Consider the following 22593-nt stretch of genomic DNA (forward strand, 5'->3'; position numbering starts at 1 on the left):
TTCTTCAGGCAACTCCCCTGAGCTGCTGCTGTCCTTATTCCCCCATTCCCACAGCTGACCTTGTCTAGACTCAACCATGTTCCTGCTCATGGTGTTTCTCCACACTGGCAGCACTGAGGCGGCCGAGCTGCCTCCGGCTTTTCCTCAGCACCCCGAATTCTGCCTCCCCAGCAGGAAGCCCAGGGGTACTCACAGCATGGCGATGCCCCAGTGCTTGCCAGCTCGCTCCCCAGCAGCCTGGAAGCCCGAGAGGCCGATGAGGGCCACGGTGGGGGTGATGGTCAGGGGGCCGATGTAGCGCAGCAGAGCCCCGGGCAGCCCCAGCAGCCCGATCACCACCTCGATCAGCGAGGACATGATGATGGCACCTTGGATCTGAACACACAACAGAGCAGAGAGGCAGTTCAGTCCCATCTGACAGGCAAAGCCAATTTGTTTTTCTGCTCTGGATTACAAACTGCAGTTAAAAGAATTCAGTGACACAGAAGAACTCAGCAAATTTTTTTTTCGTCATAAAACAGCTCATTATGTTTAAGTGACTTATTGCTTTAAGCATAACACTTATGGTTTTCTCCACAAAACTATTACACAACAGACCAGTGGGCCAGTCTGGAAGCTGTGTGGAAAGCACATCACACTGTCAGACAGGAGACCTGGGGTCCAGGCTAACCTTTAAGCTCTCAGATCGAACGGCAAGGGTTGGTGCGCCACGAGGTGATGCTCCTAGCTCCTAGGGGCAGAGTGTGTGCTGCATTGGTCACAAGTGCTCCTTAGAAGCTGGATTAGAGCAGCGTTGTGGTCTCAGGAGACTGTCAGCCCTCTTGGCTGCAGGGCTCTTGGCAGGATGTAGCTATGGTTTGAACATGGGGAAGAGAGAGGGGTTGTTTTTAATTAAGAAAAAGTTGGCAGCCCAAAGCAACGGGATGGGAGATCAATTCCATGACACACGCCTTCATTTGGACTACTCTACCTGCCACCCTGGCGTGGCACAGCCCTCAGCCTGCCCTGCAGGGCACCATGACTTCACAATGCAGTGCTGCCAGTGGAGGAGGAGTTCCAGGCATTTCACAAGTCTCTTGGGAGAATCGACCTCTTATCACAAGAGTCTCCAACTTAAGACACTTGGGAACAAACCAGATTTCCTAACTGCGGATTCACCTTCCAGGGGCCAGCCCCACTGCACAGGGACAGCAGACAAGAGGCCTGGCAGCAGCTTAACTGCTGCCAGCGAGCACAAATCAAAGTTACAAGAAGAGTTTTCATCTCACTTGAGCATTTCACTGCACGTCTTTTGGAATGCGGTAACTAACTCCTGGTATTTGCTGTCCAGCAATGAATAGGTGGAAAAGATGAAGACTTCCGTGAAATGAGTAAAGGGATATATTCAAATGGAGATTGCAGTGAAACAAGAAATTACCAACTTAAAGACAAGAACACACAGATGATTAAGTGAGAAACTTAACTGGAACTGGAGAGAGTGACAGCTAAAGGCAATTCCCACATTACCTCTCGTATCCGGGGGTACCAGATGTGCTCCGTGTGCAGCAGCTCTGCTGTTCCATTTATAACTGTTGTATCTTGCAGAAGGGAGAAAAAACACAGGGATTTATTCCCCAGCCATTCTGCCACCATTCCACACAAAACAAATCCCTCCTCATGCTGGGTCTGACAAATGAGCCCCGATTCACACAGAGAGGAAATTCTAGTAAAAATGAAGTGACACCAGGCTCACCTTCCCCAAGAGCCAACCCCTCATTTCACCCTCTGCTCCAAAGTGGGAAAACGCCCTGACTTCCAGACAGAAAGGTCAGTCAGGAATTCTCTCCAATGGACAGAATGAATTCTTTCTACTCCCAACGGAGAATTACTCAGCTGCACCCCAGGAATCACGAACTCCAGTGCTTGCTGCTCCCCACCTGAGGTCACTCACTGAGTGAGATGACCCGTCGGGACAGCCCCACCTGGCAGCTTTGAAAGGGTTCAGGAGGAAGATGCAGCAAAGCTCTTTTTGAAAATCCGGAGTCGTGGGGAAAATTGCTTTGCCACCCAGGGTTATCAGAGACTTCCTTTCAACAAGCTGGGTATTAATCACATTTTGAATGTGAGTTAATAGAGATGTATAAACACACAAATGTAAGAAATTCAATTATTAGAGAGTCCAAAGGAGCCCTGGGAAGAGTTTCAGTCAGGGGTGAGCAGCCTGATTCCCTGCGCTGCTGCTCTCCACTGTCCACAGCCTTGGTACTGAATAACCACCCCCCACTGAACAGAAAACTGCCAGAGTCATTTCCACCTTCCAATCCAATCCAGTCCAGAGCAAATCCTCCCATCCCAACCAGAATCTTTTCCCTATGAAGTTCAAACCTTCCAGGATGACGACATCAGCAGAGAAAGAGAGAAAAAGAACATCCAAATCTTGTCAAAACCTGTCAGGTATGACTTACACAAGGGAAAAGCCTGGTCTGGAGGTGATGCTGTACATTGCTGAAACTTCCTCCTACTCACAACTTCAAAGGATTCAGTTGGACTTGCTATTTCCAAATATTTGGAACATTATGGGAAGGAACATTAATGGAATGTAAATGGAACAGAAGAATTACTTTATGCCATATTTACACTTCTTCTGTCAACGTTTTTATATTAAAAAAAAAACAACCCAGAAACAGAACTCCACAAGGACATTTTTAGGAATCTTCTTCTGTGGCACAGTACTCGAACACTCTAAAGAGTCATTCCATGTTCCCTGCTCATTACTCCCAGTCTTTATATCAGAAGCTCTGGGAGCTGCACTCCACGTGACCTGGGCCATTTGCCACTTAAACCTGAACAAGGATAAACAAAAATTACCTGTGTTATTGCACTTCCACTTTTCCAGAGAGAGAATTGCTCTGGCAGGTGCTAAGAAAGCAAAAGCACTGGCTTGGAACAGGGGTAACCTGGTGGAAAGGGAGAGGAGAGATGGTGACATTCTGTGGGGTCACTGCAGTGGGTGGGCATTCAAACCACCCTTTATTGAGTTATAAAACTGGGAAATAGAAGGATTTCTCACCAAAAAAAACCCCAAACCAAACAAACAAACAAAAAAAAACCACCAAAAAAAAAAAAACCAAAAAAAAAAAAACCCCAACAAACCACAAAAAACCCCCCCCAAACCAAACCAAACCAAACCAAACCAAAAAAACCCCAGAGAAATACAAAGACTTCACAAGCCAAAGAGCTGACATCACCTGCCTGAAGTTATCAACCAAGTAATTCCAGGGGCCAGACACTTGTGGCAGGCAGTGACTCAGCAGCACAGGGACACAGAGGGACACTGAGCTGGGGGAACAGAGTGCTGAATGTGCAGCTTTTACCATCCCAGCAGAGGGAACTCCGAGGGTGCAGCCTGCAGGCTCCATCCCTTCCCTCTCTATGACTCCGAGTACACTCATTTTTAAGTGCATGTGTCAATAACTGCTGGGTTGATGGGAGCAGATTAGATGTTCCAAGTGGCTGCCACCAATAAATACAAACGCTACAAGAATTTCAAGATTACATTCTTAGCATTGATGTTTATACTTCCCGAAAGATTGAAAGATCTAAAGAGGATCTACCTGCACCAACTATGAATTTATTGAACTGACCGTACCTTGTGTAACAAATATCCCAATGTTCCTTAACCACAGATGCACTTTGAACCATTCTGCAAATATTGACATTAATGCACTGCCATGAGATTCCCTTTAACAGGAGATCCCAAGGTGTGACACTGGAAATTGCTACGGGGCTGTTTCACAGCACCTCGAGGGCAGGGCAAACACCAGGGCAGGCAAAAGAACTGCTCAGGTTCAGGTAAAGATCAGAAAATGCTCGAAGGAGGAGAAGTGTGGGGGAAAAATGGTGTACACTGAGGAGAGAAAAGATCAGACCAGAGGCACGTTATTAATGGTAGTTGTGAAGTTCACAGGCAGAAGGTGGAGCAGTTTGGGCCACGGGCAATTTCAAACCCCACCAAATGTTGCAAACTCCATTAGAAACTCAAACTTCATAAACTCCATGAGCCATCCAAGCATGGTTGACTGGACATAATTCCCACTGGGAGTTCCTTCAAGCACAAATCCCAGCTTTACCTCCGGGAAGTCGGGGCTGGTGGCTCAGGGAATGATTCACCTCATTCTGCCAGGTTCATTAAGCAAAGCTGGTGCCCATGGCAGGACTGCAACACCTGGAACAAGCTGGTATTGCTCCATCCCACCTACACAGGCCCGCAGCCCCCTCAGAGGTTTGGTAAACACACACTGCAAACACATTCTCCAGCGCTGAGGTCACTGCTGCCAGCTTGGCTTGTTCTGTATCCCGTTAAACACCAGCACACAGATGGAAAATCACATCTCAGCACGTCCTACTCAACTTTTACGTGACACAGGTAACTGAGGGAGCTCCCAAAAGGCTCAGAATAGTGTTGTTTTTTTTTTTTCCCCTAAGCCAGACCAAAAAAAAAAGGTAATTTAATCTCTTAAATTTTTTAAACAAATTGCTCCAAATCAGTCAACCAAGATCTCTCTTTCTCAAGCGACAGCTGCAGTCTGGAATGTGACTTACAGATTTTAAGGCAGTCAATCAGTGCTAGCCAGCTAAAGCACCAAAAGCTTAAAGTACCAAAGCTCATGAGTGGGATATCATTTAAATTTCATGTCTAAATCATCACGTTGCTCCATTTTGGCACCAGCCCTTGTGAAGACAAGACTTTTTCTGCAGTCAAAGGCATCTGGAAATGTCTCATTACATTCACATGTCTCACAGATGTGAGAAAGCTGAGCCAGTGCAGTGACGGGCACAGCACCAGCGCTGCCACCCTGGTGTGGATTAAAGCTGTATTTGATGGTCTCAGTGCCACTAATTACCCACTAATGAACCCCTGCCAGAGCAGGGGCTCACTACATAACCCAGTGAATAGCTGGAGTTCCTAGAACTGGTCTGGTTACCAAACTGACCACAACCACGCCTCGTAATTGAGCTCAATCTATCTTTAAGGACCCTTAAACCATGGAATTTGACGTTTTGAAACCTTTATTTGCTGAAATACTTTGCAGTTGACAGACTTGCCAACGAATACTTGCAAATCTCATTGAGAGGCCTGTGCTGCTGTATCCCATTCCCAGCCTTACATAAACCCTCCATCACATGGGGAATAGTTATAAAACATCCAGGCGTGGAAATTTCCTCCTTAAACACAAGTTATTTTAAGACCCAAACACAATTTGGCCTTCAGGGATATAAAAATGTAAGTACAGTGCAAGTGGAAGCCACTGAAAAGGGAAAAATCCGAGCAGGGTGGAGGGCAGGGGTGGGATTACACAGAAAGAACAGAGAATTTCGAAATGATGGCACCGTAATTTTGGGCCCCTCCTCTCTGAATGAGCCCCAAATCCCTCTCTGGTACATGATAAAATGCCAAGATTAGTTAGGGGGAAAAAAAAAACCCAAATATGACAAACATCCAGACAAGGTACATGAGGATTTATGGTTCCAGCACAAAGAGCCAGCAGGCTGGAAAGAAGATTATTTACTCTAGGGAGCCTTTACAAAAAGAAAATACACTGGGGAAAGGAAGTCTTCTTTTTCAACAGTTTACACTCTGTTGTTTTATCATCAGAGTGAACTTTTCACATAAGACAGAGGACTGAGCTCCTAAGAGTCCAGTAAGACAAAAAAAATAGTTGATTTTTTTTTTTTTTCCAAAGGAGAAAGACCAGCAAGTGAACCAAAGCTAACTCAAATAGCAACCAAAGGGTACACTGAAAAACCTGGAATATGTGGAAATGTTTTAGATGAAAAGTTGATCCACCACAGGTTTGCCTTCCACACCCTAGTGAGACACCTTTGCCACCTAAAGATTCAGATTCTTAACTAACTAAATCTTTAAAAATGTGGAGGGTGTTCAGGATTTTCTAGCGGAAGGCAAGATTTCAGCTCACACTGTTCTGAAACTGAACTGAGTGACTCAAGAATCACCTCAGTAACCACCTGAGGGTTTAAGCATGCACTTTTCTTCTGGTTTGGGTTTATTCAAGAAAAAGCAGAAATAACTGCAGGTTTTATTTGCTCCCGAAGTTTAGGTCAGCATGTTAAACATCTGTGCAGTGGCCACTGCGAAGAACAGGTTTTTAAAAATTTATCTTCATTAAACAACATCCTGTTCTTAGAATGATGTTTTGTAAATAATACATTCCTTTCCAGGGGGAAGGACAAATTGATGGACTTCTAGGTTGACCAGTGGGGTCAGAGAAATGTTAACTTCATCCCCCAATCCCTGACCAAACTCCAAAGACTATATAAGTTGAGATCCCAAATTAAACTTCCTTCTTTCTTGTTTCACAACCTGATGGGTGAGTGTGGGTTTTTTTATGTCCATCTAGTGACAGCTAACAAACTCAAATTCTTTCATGGATTGGGAAGTAACAGGGACTCAGTTCAGAGAGTGAAAAGTTTCCCTCATTCTCCCCTGCCTTTTTAACTTGCCAAGCCCTTCACAGGATCAAGAATGCAATTTGTAGTAGGACTGATCACAATCACCTAAATATTGCCAAGAATTTAATTCAAGAAATTAGCAAAAATACCACAGTCAGCTCCTCTTTACCAAGGTGTATGAATTTTTCATCTTCCAGGAACACTTCTGCCTCTTCTGTTCTGCTGGGTTTCCCTCCTCCTCCCCTCTCCTTACAGTATTTTCTCACCCTTGGGATGGATGCCTTGTGTTATTTCAGATCCACCTTTTTTTGGGAGCAGCATTCCAAAAGCTTTCTCTAACTGCACTGTAGCTGCTGCTGCTGTTAAGTTTTGTGCTTCTCCTCTGGAAACACCCCCCACCCCGCCCACTCCTGGATGCTGGGAAATCCCAAAGGATTATCCCAGTGCCAAGAGCCAGCCCCAAGCCCCAGGTCTCACCTGCAGCCAAAGGTGGTCTGCAGCAGGGTGGTGATGCCCACGCAGAAGAAGATGGTCCCGATGAGCTGGCTGGTGGCCCACTGGTCAAAGCCCACACACATGGCATCGGCCAGCAGGAAGGGCACGGCGATGGTCCCGCTGAAACATGTCAGGTAGTGCTGGGGGCACAGGGGAGGTTAGTGCTGCAGCCAGCACTCAGCAGCTAATTCATTCATTCATTCATTCATTCATCACCAGCTCTTCTGGGGCATCAGCAGCTTTTCTTTCTGCTTCTGAATCCCCAGCAAAGCAACCACTCCCCTCAGCTCTCCTCTCAGTATTTCCCTTGAGCTCCCGCTCACCCACTGCTCGTGATCCCAGTGTGGGGGATCTCTGATTTCTGTGGGGTCCACGGGGAACTGAAGCATCTCCACAGCTGCCCTCCTGAGGAGGCATCCAGGTAACCGTGCTGAGAGCAGCCTCCAACCCAGAAATATCCCCATTCACAGTGGATCACATCTCCTGGCTCACTAATGAACCTGGAGCACACACAGGAGCTCCCAAGGACCAGCAGCTGGGCACTCCTTAGCTCTTCCTCAACCCAAGCACATCAAAAGCAAAACAAACAAATTTTCACCATTCTCCACACACAAGGAAAAACAGAATTCCTACGGAACCGCCTGTCCCAGAGGAAAAGGCAGAAATAAAAAGGATGCTTTGGAATGTATTTGCTTGGAAATCTCAACGTCCCTTACAGAGACTACCAAATTCTCTGCATTCTTGTGGGACAGACGTTTATTATCACTGGAGAACGGAAGGAGATGGAACTGGAGCTGCTCTGCTGCCCACGAGCAGTGGCTGAGCTGGAGGAGGGTCTTGCTGCCCACCCCCTGCAGGAAACACCTGCTCCTGCTCCAAGGGGCCTCCCTGGCAAGCCAGGTCCAGGGTGATACTCTCAGAACTGAAATAACTGCAGTAGCAGCTTTAATATTCAACATTTCAGGTCTAAACCATTCTCTCTCCCCATCTTCAACTCCAGAGGTGCCCAATGTCCCTTGTGAAGGCCACCACTGAGCCTCTGCTCACTCACCTACTAACAGCAGCTTATAACTCTAAATATTAAAGTGAATCTCACAGATGCACGAGTTGAAAATTCAAATCATTCTCAGAACAATGATCTGAGTGTGATCAGCTTCAGAAGAAACCTCTTAACATCTTCTTCAAACATGTGAGAGTGCAGAAGGATAAAACCCACACACACAAACACAATGAACTGGACACAAAATCCTCAGCGAGCTTTGAAAGTTACACAAGAAAAAACCATCTCGGTTTTGGGATGTACCTGCAAGCCCAGAAATATGCAGAGGTACCAAGGAGGAACATCTTCAATGGTGTAAATCATGTCAGTCCTCTGGGCATCCAAACTGCCACTGCTGTCCAGGGTCTCTGCCAGGGAGCTCTGGAGGAACAAGGGACACCAGCAGGTTATTGCTGCAGGAATAAAGTGAATTTAAACTCTCAGGCAACTCCCAGACACTCCAAGGCTGGTTCAGCACTCCCAAGCAACGCTGATTTGTGACAATTTCAAAGCCTTTCACATCCAGCTCCTGAATTTGTACCCAACACGTTCCCTTCTGACAGCCATTCCCTGCTTACTTATTTATAATTGCTGATTTATGACAGAACTGATCTGGCAGCCAAAAGATGGCCAAAAATGGATTAATCATGGCAAGACTGTCAAAAAACCCCACCAAACCCTAAAACCACAAAAACAAACAAAAAAAGGAAACAGGGAAGAATTGGAAGTAAGAGGAAGACCCACACCCTGGCTGTTTCCAAAGCAGAAGAGCTCTGTCCTTCCATAACAGACCAAAACCACTGGCAAAAATAAATCCTCATTATGATAATTGCTTCCCCTGCTTTGCTCTTACCCAATTTCATCTTGGTTAACCACTTTTAGCCAAAGAATTTATAATTTTTCTTCTGCCTCCTCTTAATGCAGTCAGGAAAAATGCTAATTACTATACCCAAATTAATCCTCAACCAATTTCTATCAGTCAAGCAGAATTCCTCCAGGAATTTAAATTCCCCCAGGAATTTAGGCAAGGCCACGCTGTGCCCTACCACATGCCCCAGTGCCAGAGAGCAAATGGACAACTGATCACAACTGACATTCATACATCTACACCCCTGTGGATTTTCCATTAAAACAACGGCCAGCTCTGTCACTTCTCTGTCACAAATAAGTGGAATCCTTTCCCTCCAAACCACCTCGCTTGGAAATTCCTGAGAACAAACCCACAATGCTCCAAAGCCCCAGCACAACAACAAAAGAAGGAGGAAGTATCAGATTTTGTAATTTCAGATCAAGTAACTAAAAAATTACCTTATACAACAACTGCTCTGCCCTAATCCAGCCCAAGACACAGCAAGCCCACGTGAAGCTGCCTCACACAGAGCCTGGGAACTCTGCCAGACTCGTGACTGCCTCAAATGGTCTCTACCTCTACAAAAATCCCAACACATCCACGGATTATGCTGAGGTAATCTCCATCTGGTGTCACCTGCAAGGTCAGCGAGCCCATCTGACTCCTGGCACTCCCCTCCCACCTCAGCCTTCTGTTGGGAAAACAGATCCACTGGGATAATCCACATTCAGGGAGTGCAAGTGAGCACAGTGCTGTGGGAAGGTCGAGGGTGTTGGAGCAGAAAAGCAAAATACAGAACCTCTCATTTCTGAGAACTCTTTAAAGCACTTTGAGCACTGAGCAATCCTCTCCCCAGGATACAGGGCCTGCACAGAGCCAGGAGGGGAATTGTCCCTGCCCAACCCCTCCTACAGCACCAGTGACAGCTTTTCATCGACTGAAAAAGGAACAAATTCTCTCCTGACCCAATTTTCTAAAAAAAAAAAAGACACGTGGAAAAAAATCAGGAATTTGAATCATGGAATCGTTAAGGTTGGAAAAGACCTTTCAGATCATCAGGTCTGACCACCAACACAGCAGCACCACAGTCATCACCAAACCACGTCTCCAAGTGCCACATCCACACATTTTCTGAACACCTCTGGGGATGGGGACTCCATCACTGTCCTGGGATGCCCCTTCCAATCCCTGACCACCCTTTCCACAGAAAAATTCCTCCTGATGTCCAACCCGACCCTCCCCTGGCTGGCTTGCACAGACCTTAAGGCCCAGTGCCACCCCTGCCATGGGCAGGGACACCTTCCACTATCCCAGGTGGTTCCAAACCCCAATGTCCAGCCTGGCCTTGGATACTTCCAGGGATCCAGGGGCTGCCACAGCTCCTCTGGGCACCCTGTGCCAGGGCCTGCCCACCCTGCTCATTCACTGTGAGCCACAGCAAAGCTTTAACTCAAGGAGATCTGGTTACTCAAAAGCTCACGGCCTCTTTGAGGTGAATTATTCTCCATCATCCACAGTTCTGATCACTGGATCAACTGGGAGGGAGAAAAGCACACGTTTGGTAAAACCAGGAACATTTTCACGTCTAGAGATCGCTTATCTCATTGCAAAATTCCACCCAAACACCTTTTGCTCAAGGCTTTTATCAGATTGTGCCTCTCCACTCCAGCCCCAGCATGCTCCAAAATTCAGCCATCAAAGACTTTTGCAGGTCAACAAAAACCTGTCCATTAAATAGGAGTGTGATTATGATGGCTGTGGGGCGTGAGTGAGACACCCGGGCAGATTGAGCTGGGAGCGCACCAGGCCCAGCCTCCTCTGAAACCCAGCACTGACAGACCTCTGACTGCTCAGAGGATGTTTTGAATGTGAAATTCAGGAGTGAATTTTGTTGTCTGAGTTGGAAAATATTAATTGCATCCCTTGGTGTCTTCCTTGCCGCAACAGAAACTACGGCCTTGAAGGGAAGAGCGTTGTGATGCTCCTACTTGGAACCAGGAGTTTTGTTCTTGTTTTAATCAGGACGTTTGAAAACCTTGGGTCAGGTTGAGGCTTTTCAGAGACAAGGCTTTACCACAAAACCAGTCTGACTGAACATTTCAGAAGTTCACACTTACCATAATCCTCATCCTTATCTTAAACAAAAGCTCAGATTCATACCATCTCAACTTGCAGGATTATTACTGAACAGGCCCAGGGAATGAAGGAATGGAGAAAAAAGCCGGAAAAATCACAACCAAGGGCAGGAACTGCTTCCACCATTTCCTGAGTCATGCCCCAAGCACTGCAAGCAAAGTGTGTGACCAGGAGTCATGAGGGCAGAACTCTCTGGGGTGATGTGAATGTGCTAGTCAGCAGCTCTGAGACAGGAAACCTCACAGCGAGGGGAAGCTGCTGTGGGCAAACCACGAGCTGGGAGAGCAAGAGTGAGTTCTCAGCCAGCAGGGAAGCCCACGTACCTTTTCTGCTATGCCATTCTCTGTAGTGTAAATGGCCATCAGCTCTGTGTCCTCTGTGTCCTGATCACCGCTGGATGTGGCTCCACCATTTATCACAACCTTAAAGACGTAACAAAAAGAGAAACATGAGGTCTTTTAAAACAAACATTTACTCTGCAATCACACCTCATACGCCACTCGGTTTTCTCCCTTGGTACTTGACATCTGCCTCTGACATTTTGTCAAAAAACATGAGGAACACGGCAAGTCATCACTTCTGTAACAGCAGGGCTAGGGACAGAGAGAGATTCTCGGCAGACATCACATAGAGCTCCTTAAAAACATCACAGAGAGCTCCTGAAAACCTGGGCAGTGTCAGCTTGGGGCAGGCAGAACCAGCAGCAGACTGGCTGGAAGAGTTCACGAGAGGCAACGTGCACAACAGAATGACTCAAATGAAAATTTAAGTAGAAGACAAGCAGATGTCTCCCTGCTGCTGCCTCTTACTCTCAGTTGAGCAGTCCAAGTGGTCAATACAGGCTGGACATGAGCCCAGGTGGGCAAGGAGGCTCTGCTGAGGCTCCTCAAGGGCTGTGTTCAGATCTGCCCCCTCACAAGAGGGACATTGAGGGGCTGGAGCGTGTCCAGGGAAGGGAACAGAGCAGGGGAAGGGGCTGGAGCCTCAGGAGTGGCTCAGGGAGCTGGAAAATGGGCTCATCCTGGAGAAAAGGAGCCTCAGGGACGATCTTCTGGTTCTGCACAACTCCCTGACAGGAGGGGGCAGCCGAGTAGGATTTGGGATCTTATCCCAGGGAACAGGGACAGGAGGAGAGGGAACAGCCTCAGGCTGTGCCAGGGGAGCCTCAGGTTGGATATGGGGAATATTTCTTCGCTGAAGGAGTTGTTCAGCACTGGGACTGCTGCCCAGGGCTGTGGTGGTGTCCCCATGCCCGGAGCTGCTCAGAACCGGAGCCGATGTGGCACTTCATGATTTAGTGGACATGGTGGGGATCGGTCATAAGTTGGACCTGACAATCCTGGAGGTCTTTTCCAACTTCAGTGATTCCAAGATTCCACCCCAGGAGTGGTGCCTGCTGCAGGAGGACAGCTCACGGCTCTGACCTCGCAGTGCCTGGGGCGCTGCACGTCCTGGGAACACGGAATAACCTCACGCAGCAGGACTGGCTGTGTTTATACACAGACACTCAGGGGAGCACAGGTTTGTCATTGCTCCTGGAAATGAAGGGTTTGTACAGCACAACTGGAACATTTTTCCCTGATTCACACTGAGCCTGACTGCAGGCCTGGAATTACTCACAGGCAGGGTGAAGAAAGTGGGGTGTTTGGACTCATCCTCGTATTTGCCCTCCGTGGAGCCTCCTGCCTCCACCGATTTGGACGTGGTGTTCTTGCCAATCCCCATCGTTTCCAGCACGTCCAGGACTTGCATGCAGCACCCAGGAGGTGCTTCTGGGACAGGCCAAGAACTAAGGACAGCTCCTTATTCCAGCAGCAGCAGCAGCAGCAGCAGCTCCAGGAATCACACAGCTCAGTAATCCAGCTGGGACATCAGGGTGTCGTTTGCATCAACGGCTCCTAGGAGTGAAGGGAGAAATTGGTATTTTTTATTCCCTAAAATAGATGTGCAAAAGCACAAGCCCCACATCCTGGGCTCCCTTTCGTGCTCGTGACTCACCAACTCTCATCATTCCTCCCTGATAATTATCAGTCAAGGTATTTGAAATTCTTTCATACTGGGAATACTCTGATTATTCTCGCTCTTCTCCCGTGTTTTTCAATCATTAGCAGTACATTGAAACCTTAGGGTTCTTCCAATCTCACAGCCATTTCCACAGAACTTTTTGGGAACAAACTCCAGGCACAGAGCAGTGCATAACAGCTGAACATCCACCACAAATGAGACTTGGGCTTCTCCAAGGAGGGTAAATTTGCAGAGCTGCTCCAGGGTTACCTCTGTATTGCCGAATCCATTTTTTTTGAAACAAACTTACTTTGAAATAAAAAGCATCTGGGAAGCTAAGACTGGATGGCCAGCGAGGCACTCCTGCCTTTCAGTGAGCCTGTTTCAGACAGAAACAGCCCTTCCCGCTGAACATCCTAACCCAAAATCATCCCCAAATTCTCAGCTGTATGAAGAACTTTCCAAGTAATCAGCCCAAGAATGCTGAAGGAACTGTTTGAGTATAAACTCTGTATTTTAATGAGTTTCACTTCTCTTTTGGCACAGGAGCAGGAAAGATCAGAGACCTTAGTGGGGCTCTTGTTTTCCCAGATGGGTCACTACAGTACAGTTTTCCCACATTTGCTCCTTAAATCAGACCAGCCAGTCCACCGTCATCCCACATTTTCCATTTCCAAGACAAAAGAACAGGAATTAACATATTTGAACCTAAACTCCCCCCCCCACCAGGACAGCACAGCAAATCCTGCAGCAAACCAAGTTTTGCAACCTGCGGTTACTGAGCTTTAAACAGAGAATGCAGCTGCCAACACCTGCAGGTGAAAGCGGGTCACGTACAGGTGGAAGCATAGGACAGAACCTGAAAAGTGGTCTCTTGAAAGTCACAGAAAGTGCAATTTGCTGCATCCATCCAAGCAGCAGAACCCACTCACACCGGTGTTACTTCAAAAGCAAGTTAATGATGAGTTCAGCTGAACCCTAAGGTAGAAACACAGCTCATGGACACTCACAAACACAGTTTGGATTGGAAAAAAAGCAGCAGAACCTGGGTTTTTCCTTAAGCCTCCCTTCCAGACGCTGCTCAGGAAATGCCAGCAGCTCCTGTCTAATTGCAATAATAACTGAACTTGAGAAAGACTCTTCTGCTGAGGGCAATTCAGGACTGTACTAATATATGAATAGTAATATTTTAGAACCTCTTAATAGCTGTTAAGTGCCCATCTGCTGGGAAACTCTGGTTCCTTGTGGGTGAAAGCAATATTAAATCCTTTAAAGTGATGTAGGTATCTCTTGAAAAGTTACATAAAAAAGATGGTTTGGGCAGTGAGATCCCTTGAAGCACTAATTAAATCAAGATGGGATGGAAGGCAGTTCCCGCAAATCAGGGTTAAGATTTGTTATGAGAGTAAATATTAAGGTAGAATATTTAAATATTTTTAACTTGAAGACTGAAGGAGAAGATTGGTTTGAATACTCATTGTCTTGCTCTGGAAAAAACCTGTCATTCCCATTTTCACGAATAACCACAGAGCTCCTCGTCAAAGTGCAGCTCAGGGCAGAGAGGAGACAGGTACTGGTTAAAGATTTGGGGGCACTGGCAGGTCTGGGCTGGGATTTTTGGAGGGTTTTCTTGTTTGCTTTCACTGTAGAGCAATGAGGGTTGTTTTTTTTTCCCCTAGCACACAAGAAGAAAGAGAAAAGAATCTGCCTTTTTCTGTCATTGCAGACGTATTTTATTCTCCAAGAAAATCAGAGATGGAGACAGGCGAGGTTTAGTCTGGCAGCTTTATCCTCAGGGATTGGGAAGGGAAAGGGCAGCAGGACACCTCCCTAAGACAGGGCCAATAAATCTGGAGCCAGGGAAGCTGCCAGTCACAGGATCTGCTCTAAGGTGCTCTGGCACCCTAAGCTGCTTAGCTGGCATTAACCAGCATCTCCAGAGAGAGAAGACAAGACTCAGTAATCCTGCTCTGCTGGGCACTGCACAACAGCAGGGCTGCTGTCTTCTCCAGGCCTGGATCACTCCTTTGGAACTGCTCTTTGGAATTCCTGCACGACAGCAGCAAAGCTTGCCTTGGATCGACTGATTGCTGAGAGTTGACACACTAGAGTTAAAATAACAATACCCAAATTGGCAACTCCCAACTCACAGGCAAGAACTCCCTCATTGCTGCTTTTCCTAGAGAGAGGGTTTGTGTCAGGAGGGGTTGGTCCAAGATAAACCAGAACTACCCAGCAATTAAAATTGCATTTAATGGCACAGATCATCATCAGAGATTCCTGGAATCCTTTGATTCTGCAATCAGGAGTGTCAAAGAGAAGCAGATAAACTCTGCTGCTGCCTAGAACTATCTGGGAGACATCATTCCTTATCAGCCCCAGTGCCCCACCACATGACTCAGGCATTTTTACAGCCCTCCAGAGCAAATCCAGCTCCTCAGGAGCAGAAAAGTCCTGGAGAAAGAGATAAAAGCCATTCAGCATCAGGCAGGTACACTCAGTACAAGCCATCATCTGCAGGCTGGGATCAAACAGAAAGTCTGGAAGTGAAATTTCTCTCAGGACTCTGATACAAAGTTCACCTTTCCACACCAAATTACCTCTAGGGTACACCTGTGTTTAACACAGAAGGCCAAGAGCTGCCAGGGGTTTACAGCGCTGGAGATAAGATTAGGATTTAGACAAAGGGCAGGAGATAGCCCCCGGTGCAAGTTCAGGAGGAAAAGCCTCCTGGCCAGGGCAAGGCCACTCTGCACCTTTAACATCTGCCTCTTCTCCAGCAAAAAGCTCCCTCCAGCCTTGGGGCCATCAGGAGAGGACACAAAGAGGTGACAGTCTCTGGTCTGACACAACATCACCTTCTCATGCTTCCAGGACTACTCACCACGTTTTCCCTTTTGCCAAGCTTGCTGCTATTTCGTTTAAACAAATTAGGATGCAATTCAAAGTTCATGGAAAAAAGGTAAAACCCATCAGAGACACAGAGATCTGTGATGCAAGACTGTGTTTAAATGCTTTTTCTTCCTGCAAGTGTGTGCTCTGGAACCTCCACCACAAATAACATCCACTGGAGCACAAAGGTTTTCCTACAGGAAAATCTGCCCCCGTGTCACCAGGCTGCAGAGAAAGCTTCCACTTCACAAGGTACCCAACTGGCTGTGAGTCAGTAAAAAATCCTTTCAAAGCTCATCTCTTAAGGAGATACAAGGCTTAACCTGGGCAGGACAGAAGGTGCAGATAGACATAGAGAGCTTATTGCCATGGGAGGGAAAACTGGCCATGAACCCACAAAGGAGCAGGCAATGGAATACAGACACCTCCCTTGCATGCACTGTTTCCTTTAAAAGCACTGGATATAGTTTTTGGCTGAACCACACCAAAAAAATTCCCTAGATCAGATTTGCTGTGACGGCAATTCCTTCCTACAGTGCTGAAGGCCCAGTGGAAGAGCCTTCAACATCAACATTTGAAGCCAGAGCTTGGCAAAGCAAAGACTAGGGAGAACAAAACCCACCTGACCTCCAGGCTGTGACATTCCTGAGGAATTGACAAGTTCTTGGGGCTCTTCTCTTAGTTTGGGTTGATTTGGGGGTTTTTTTAAACTTCTCTTAGAAGAGTCAACACTTAGCCAGGGGCAGCACCAGGATTGGGCAGCAGGTCGTGCTCAGGACATGGCAATGCTGTAAAGCTCATTTGCAACAAGCAGACCTAGAGATTAACCCTCTGGAGGAAGCTCAGGCTCTCCCGTGACTTCCAGCCCTGAAAATTACAGTTTTTCCAAAGTGATTTCCAGCAGCTCCGTGTATTCCCGTATTTGCCAAACTCAAACCAAAAACCTTCTAACACCACGAAGGCTGAATTCCAACTGGATCCTGAATTTCTCTCAGCTGAGCTGAGCCCACCCCTCAGTGACAACAACCAGAATACTTTAGACTTTCCCTGTCCCTTTAGACAATCCCTGCCCTGGTCCCCAGTCAGTCCCCGTGGGCATCCCCTCTCCATCCTGTGGGAGATCAGGGACTGGCCTGAATTTGGTGGCCCTTCCCTGCTGCACAAGGGGAACACTCATAAAGGAAGCACAAAAAGTGTGGTGATAAAAGCAGACGCTTGTGTTTGTCCCATGTCACACCTCCCTGAGGAAGGAGTGGTGGCACAGCCAACCAGAACTTCCTGGCTGTTACAGACAGCTGAAGAGCCAAAAAAACTCTGGCTGTTGCACACACTAAGGAGATTAGAATCAAATTAAGCTCACTGTTTAATTACCATCATCAATTTATTATTTTAATTAGCTGTCAGGCTCATGTGAACAGACCAACTTTCTCCTGCAGGCAGAGATGATGCTCAGCCAGAAGCTGTGCCACTTGAGGTGCCTCTGGAATTTCACCACGTCCCATGGCATTTCCAAGTGTTTGGCACCTCTGACAATCGGGCATGTGATGTGTTTTAACACACACCGAGGCATCCTCTCGGTCTGAGATTGTATTTTAGGCAGCAGACACGCAACAGAGACCTGGAAAGGGACTTGGACTTCCTGTGTGCTATTTTCTTGTTACATGTTCCAAGTCTGAGCAGAAGATAAAACCAGTTGTAACCCCACTTGCTCTCGTTGAAGGCTGGGGAGCTCACTGTGGGAAGGACACACCAGACACCGAGGCTAAAGCAAAATTTCAGTTCCTGCAGTGTCACAGCCGTGAAGAATTGAAGCCAGTAACAAACGCAGCAGATTTACTTGGTTTGGGGTAGAAAAGTGCTTTTAGGCTAAGCAGCTGATCCTGCTCTCCAGGACAAGTCACAGAGAAACCAAACCACCTCTGTGGGCCAGAGCTCCCGTGGGCCAGCCAGGATCCCAACACTGAGACCCAGAGAAGGGACGGGCAGACACGGGCTGGGGTGGGCACCAGAGTGCCCAGCAAGCTGCAGAAGGGACAGGATGGACACCAACAGATCAGGGAAGCTGTAAAAGGAATTCCTTGCCCAGAACCCTTCCCCAAACTGATCAGGGACACAGGAGTGCTCCAGCAGCACAGACAATTAAGGAACGTTGTAGAGGCTCCAATTAGACAAAGTTTGCTTACAGAGCACAGCAGTGCCTGGCCAGACACACGATTGCACACAAAAGCAAGGCAATTCCCAGTTAATTAAGGAACTGCAGCTTTTTCCAGATCACCACTGGCTCTAGCTACACCCTCACCAAACTTCTGTACTGATTTTGTGCCATTAAGGCATTAAAAGCCCAAATCTCATATTTTTGTTATTAGCCAGATCTTGTCTGCTGAGCATCAGCTCCAGGCACTGGATTTGTCCGTGTTGTCACTTTTCTGCTGGTTTTAATCCCAGAAGAACCTTAGAACACGGTTCCCCTTTTCCCTCTCCGGCCTGCACAGCTGTCCACACCTATTTCACAGCTCAAACAAACAGACATTAATTAGAGTTACTCTTTTCTGAGAACCTGTTAGAAATGAAACAGCACGTTACCGAGGGGTTTTCAAATATTGAGGACCAAATTACAAGGCACCAAAAGAGCACCAAGTTTGCTACTCAGAGGCGTCCAAAGGATGCTGGATGTTTTCCTAGGAAAAAGGTTCTCCCCAGTTAAAAAATTTCCACAATTATCTCCTCACTGAGGTTACAAAAGCCCAATAAGTACTGAAAGGATGCAATCCAAGTCCCGTCTGCAGAACCACAACCACAAGTCCAATTGCTTCATGCTGTTACATCCCAGATCTGTGCCTGGATACAGCACCTGTGAGGTCCCACCCACTGTCCACATACGCAGGGAGTGCCTAAAAAGCATTTTTTTCTGCCTTCCAGGGCATTTTCACCATCTGGCAGATGTGAAGAAGGAGCCCAGAACCCACACTTAATTTTCTCTTGCTACTTGCAAAACCCATCCTCCTGCTTCAGTCTCAGAGTGAGTTTTTTCTTGGGCTGTTCGGAGCAGCCTCTGTGGTCCCAGGAAACTCATGATTCGTCTTTAGCAGGGGCCTCCCGAGTTCCTTCCCATGAACTGAAGCCGCACTGAAATGCCACCACATCCTAAATGCTCCAGAGATTTCCTTCCTCCACTGAACCACATCCACAACTGAGGAAAAACAGACTCCACATTTAACCTAACACCACACAGTAGGTCTTTACCTGCAGCAGAGACAAATAAAATGCTGCTAAACACCCAAATTTCCTAACACTTGAATCTTAAAAAACTAAATTTAGGTTTTAAAAAGAGGTGATGGGGACTTTAAGAAGCTTCTCACCTCACTTCAAAGTAGCTCTTCAAAGCACAAACATATTCTTTCTTTGGAGACTCGAATGAATTTTTTAAGTAGTTGGTATTTTGACTGCCATCCAGAAGGGTGCTTTAATAACTGACCAACGTTATTAGGGCAAGTCTACACAAAGTTAAGCAGGAAAGTTATGCCGAGCTCAAACCTTCCGTGTATTTAAAGCACATTAGCTAAATCTCATTAACTTCCAGTGTGAACGAGCTCGTTGAGAAGGGGACTTAAATCCAGCTGAATGAGATGTTTAACAAAGGATCACACAGCTTTCAAAACCTACAAGTTTGGTTAGTCAAGTTATTAACTGAGAGCTTAGTTAGGCTGTGATTTTAAACTAGAACAGCTGAAATCTGAGCGTTTCCAGCATCAGTCACCCGAAGGGTGTTTGATACAGAACACCGCTGGCCAAGCAGCTCCCACTCATCTCTCACCACATCACTCCCATTTCCTTGTTCCAAAAGGCAGCAGTTTTGCCTAAATTCTGTGCAGTGCATTTGCCACCTTCCCGGGAGACCCCACCAGTGGACAGGGATGGGGAAAGGACATGAGAGAAGCTGTGAGATTAAATTCCAGAGCAGTGCGAGCAGAAGGTGGGAGCTGACAATTTACAGCTCGTTATCTGTACACGGAGTAGCACAGACACTGCTGGGAACTGACACCTGCAGAGCTCTCCAGACTCAGGGTAAATAAAAATTAAATCCTGTCTCACTGTTCCTTCAGTGTGCCCTGGAGCTCAGCACACCTCACACACTGTACGGCACACAGTAATTTGATTTATAATGCTATGGAGTCCTTACAGTCTCCCTGGAGAGAATTAATAATTTGAGCATTCTGATACCTCCCCGTTATCATGGATATTAATACACAGCTCGTTAAGCTCCTTCATGGCCCTCAAAGCAACCTGAGCTCACACTGGGTCCTTTCTCAGCCTGCTTTGTACTAGGACTTGGCACTTTGATGAAAGCTCCCTTCTTTCCAAGACTTTAATCACATTAAAACAAAGGTGGAGTTAGAGACTCATCTAGGAAAAATTCCATTTATTAAGTAAATGGAGGTAACGTGCCAATTTTTCAGCTCTGGATGTGAAGCTCCTTTCCCAAAGACTGAGGCATCCCTGTGGCTCCTTTGGAAAGGGAACAGCTTGAGCCCAGTAATCAATACAAACCCAGCAACTGATCCCACACTTGGAAAGTTTTACACTGAGTTATCTATTAGGCTTGCTGGAAATAAACACTTCACTTCCATTTGCCATAACTTATTAGGATTTGGAATCAATAAACTTTCAGAAACTAACCAAGATGTTGTACCTTTGTGCTCAGCTTTTCTTAAAATCTTTTTTTACTACCTTAATATCACATAAGTTTTTCCCATTTGAAAGATTAAAAGGAAAGCAAAGTTTAAAGATACGGAAAGTTAGTTATTCACACCTGCAAATAAAAGTTTTAAAGTTTCTTATTTCATAATGCTGACACCAAACCAGCTGAGTTTTTGCAACCATCACCATCGTGCTGAGAATCCCAAGGCAAACCTGCACCAACCTCTCGGAGGCAGCTCCTGCAGTGCCTCTCCAGCCGGAGCCCGGGGCGGCAGCAGCAGCAGCAGCCGGGAGGATGCAGACATTCATCCCCCAGGAGCACTTTAATACTCTTTTTATACTTCCCCATTGCGTAAGTGCTCCGTGCCCCATCCCAGCCCGCGGTTACACAAGGGCGGGGCAGGAGGCAGCCCTGGACACCCCCCCGCTTTACGCCCCGGTTACTCCATGCCTCCGCCGGGCTTACGCAAAGCAGCCCGGCCCCGGCAGCTTCAGCTCGGCCACAAACTGCAGCTCCACGGGGAGAAGACCCAGCCAGAGCCCTCCAAACACAACTGGCACGGATATTTACACGCCTGGCTGCAGCAGATGGAATCTGGACGGGGCTTTTCTCCAAGTGTTTTTTCCATGAGCCTCCCTTGTGCAACTTGCACGGAAATGTTTTTATCAGCAATTGGACAAATTTTTGAGAGGTCCCAGATCTCAGAGCTCTTCCCGAGACAAGGGTCAGGGATCCTCAGCCTCACTGAGAACTGAAACACACCAGGACTCGTGCTGGGCTCATGCACTTCCCCAGTGGAAAACGCTGAGTAACAATGATGGGCACAGGGCAAAGGGAGATGGAAAGGCACGCAGGAGAAGAAGTGAAAGACTTGAAACAACAACAAAACCAACAAGAAATAAATAAAGGGAACGAGCTGTCCAGGGAAGTGGGTGAGTCCCCGTCCCTGGAGGTGTCTAAAAGCCATGGAGATGTGGCATTCATGGCTTAGTGGTGGACGTGGCAGTGCTGGCTCAATGGCTGGACTTGATCTTAAAAGGTCTTTTCCAACTGAAACAATTCTAGGATTCTAGAATTGCTTCCCACAGATCTCCTCTTCTCCCAGCCCCACTCCCTTTCTGTGGGAGCACAGCCCTGCCTAAGGCTGCCCTTACACTCCTGAACATCACTTTGTAATTTGTCACATCACAGCCCCGCCTCAAGCTGCCACCGAGTTACTCATCCCCATCCCTATCCCCCATTTCCCTTTTCAGAAAATTACCGAGACACCATCACCCTACAGCTGACACTGAAGCCATGACCAGAGCAGGCCACCACAAAGCAGCACCCAGTGAGCAGCTTCTGCCTGGATTTACCGGCAGGGACTCCACTCCTTGCACCCAAGGGAGAGCGCGCCAAGAGCGTGGAGCTTGAGGGCACAAAGATGAGCTCACTGTACCTGAAATGCCCTTTTTGCACCCCAATGTGTGGAGGCAGAGACAAGCTGCCAGGGCTGTCCAGCCCCGCAGCTCCGGGAGCCCCGGCAGCCTCGCACAAGTCGGAATTCGCCGCTCGCTGCTCCGGGCTCGGCGTGTGCTCGGTCCCGCATCAACGAGCCAAAGCCTGAGCAGGGCACAGTTAATTGAGAGCTGACGCCTGTCCCGTGCAACGCTCCTTATTCATCCCTCGCTCAGATCCATGGAAGCGATCCAAGGATCTCCACTGCTTTGCGCAGTGTGTGCGCACACAAACTCAGAGGATATTCCAGCCTTTAATCCCCACTGCAAAGAGATGTTGGAAAGCTTCCCCCTCCGTTTGCTCCCTTTTTAGATTATTAGATCCCTTCTTCCTGCCTTCTGAATTCCAAATGTTTTCACAAACACAATATCTGAATTTCAAGGTAAAGAAATCTTAGAGCCCTTAACACAAACATCATCAAACCTTAAGACCACAAAATACCAACTGCTGTACCCAGACTGGCTGAAGATCACTGCTCTGTAACACTTTTAAGGAATGTGCTGGAAGTTGTTTTAGAATCAAGGCGTTTGA

The 22593-nt window shown here is 47.3% G+C and overlaps 1 protein-coding gene across 1 annotated transcript in view; it reads right to left on the reverse strand.

Annotated features, from left to right (window-relative positions):
- The window catches only part of SLC23A2 (solute carrier family 23 member 2), a 50712-nt gene that overhangs the window by 16079 nt on the left and 12040 nt on the right, over positions 1-22593 (reverse strand). The window contains exons 2-8 of the mRNA XM_066206228.1: positions 12591-12868; positions 11294-11392; positions 8249-8365; positions 6928-7085; positions 2848-2936; positions 1507-1577; positions 194-375 (exon numbers count right to left, since the gene is read on the reverse strand). Coding sequence (XP_066062325.1) covers positions 194-375; positions 1507-1577; positions 2848-2936; positions 6928-7085; positions 8249-8365; positions 11294-11392; positions 12591-12722 — 848 coding nt within the window. The 5' untranslated portion in view covers positions 12723-12868. The remainder of the gene's footprint in view (positions 1-193; positions 376-1506; positions 1578-2847; positions 2937-6927; positions 7086-8248; positions 8366-11293; positions 11393-12590; positions 12869-22593) is intronic.

This window comes from Chamaea fasciata, unplaced genomic scaffold, assembly GCF_029207755.1.
Source record: "Chamaea fasciata isolate MVZ Bird 193981 ecotype frontalis unplaced genomic scaffold, bChaFas1.0.hap1 SCAF_30, whole genome shotgun sequence".
In the NCBI taxonomy this organism is placed as follows: domain Eukaryota; kingdom Metazoa; phylum Chordata; class Aves; order Passeriformes; family Sylviidae; genus Chamaea; species Chamaea fasciata.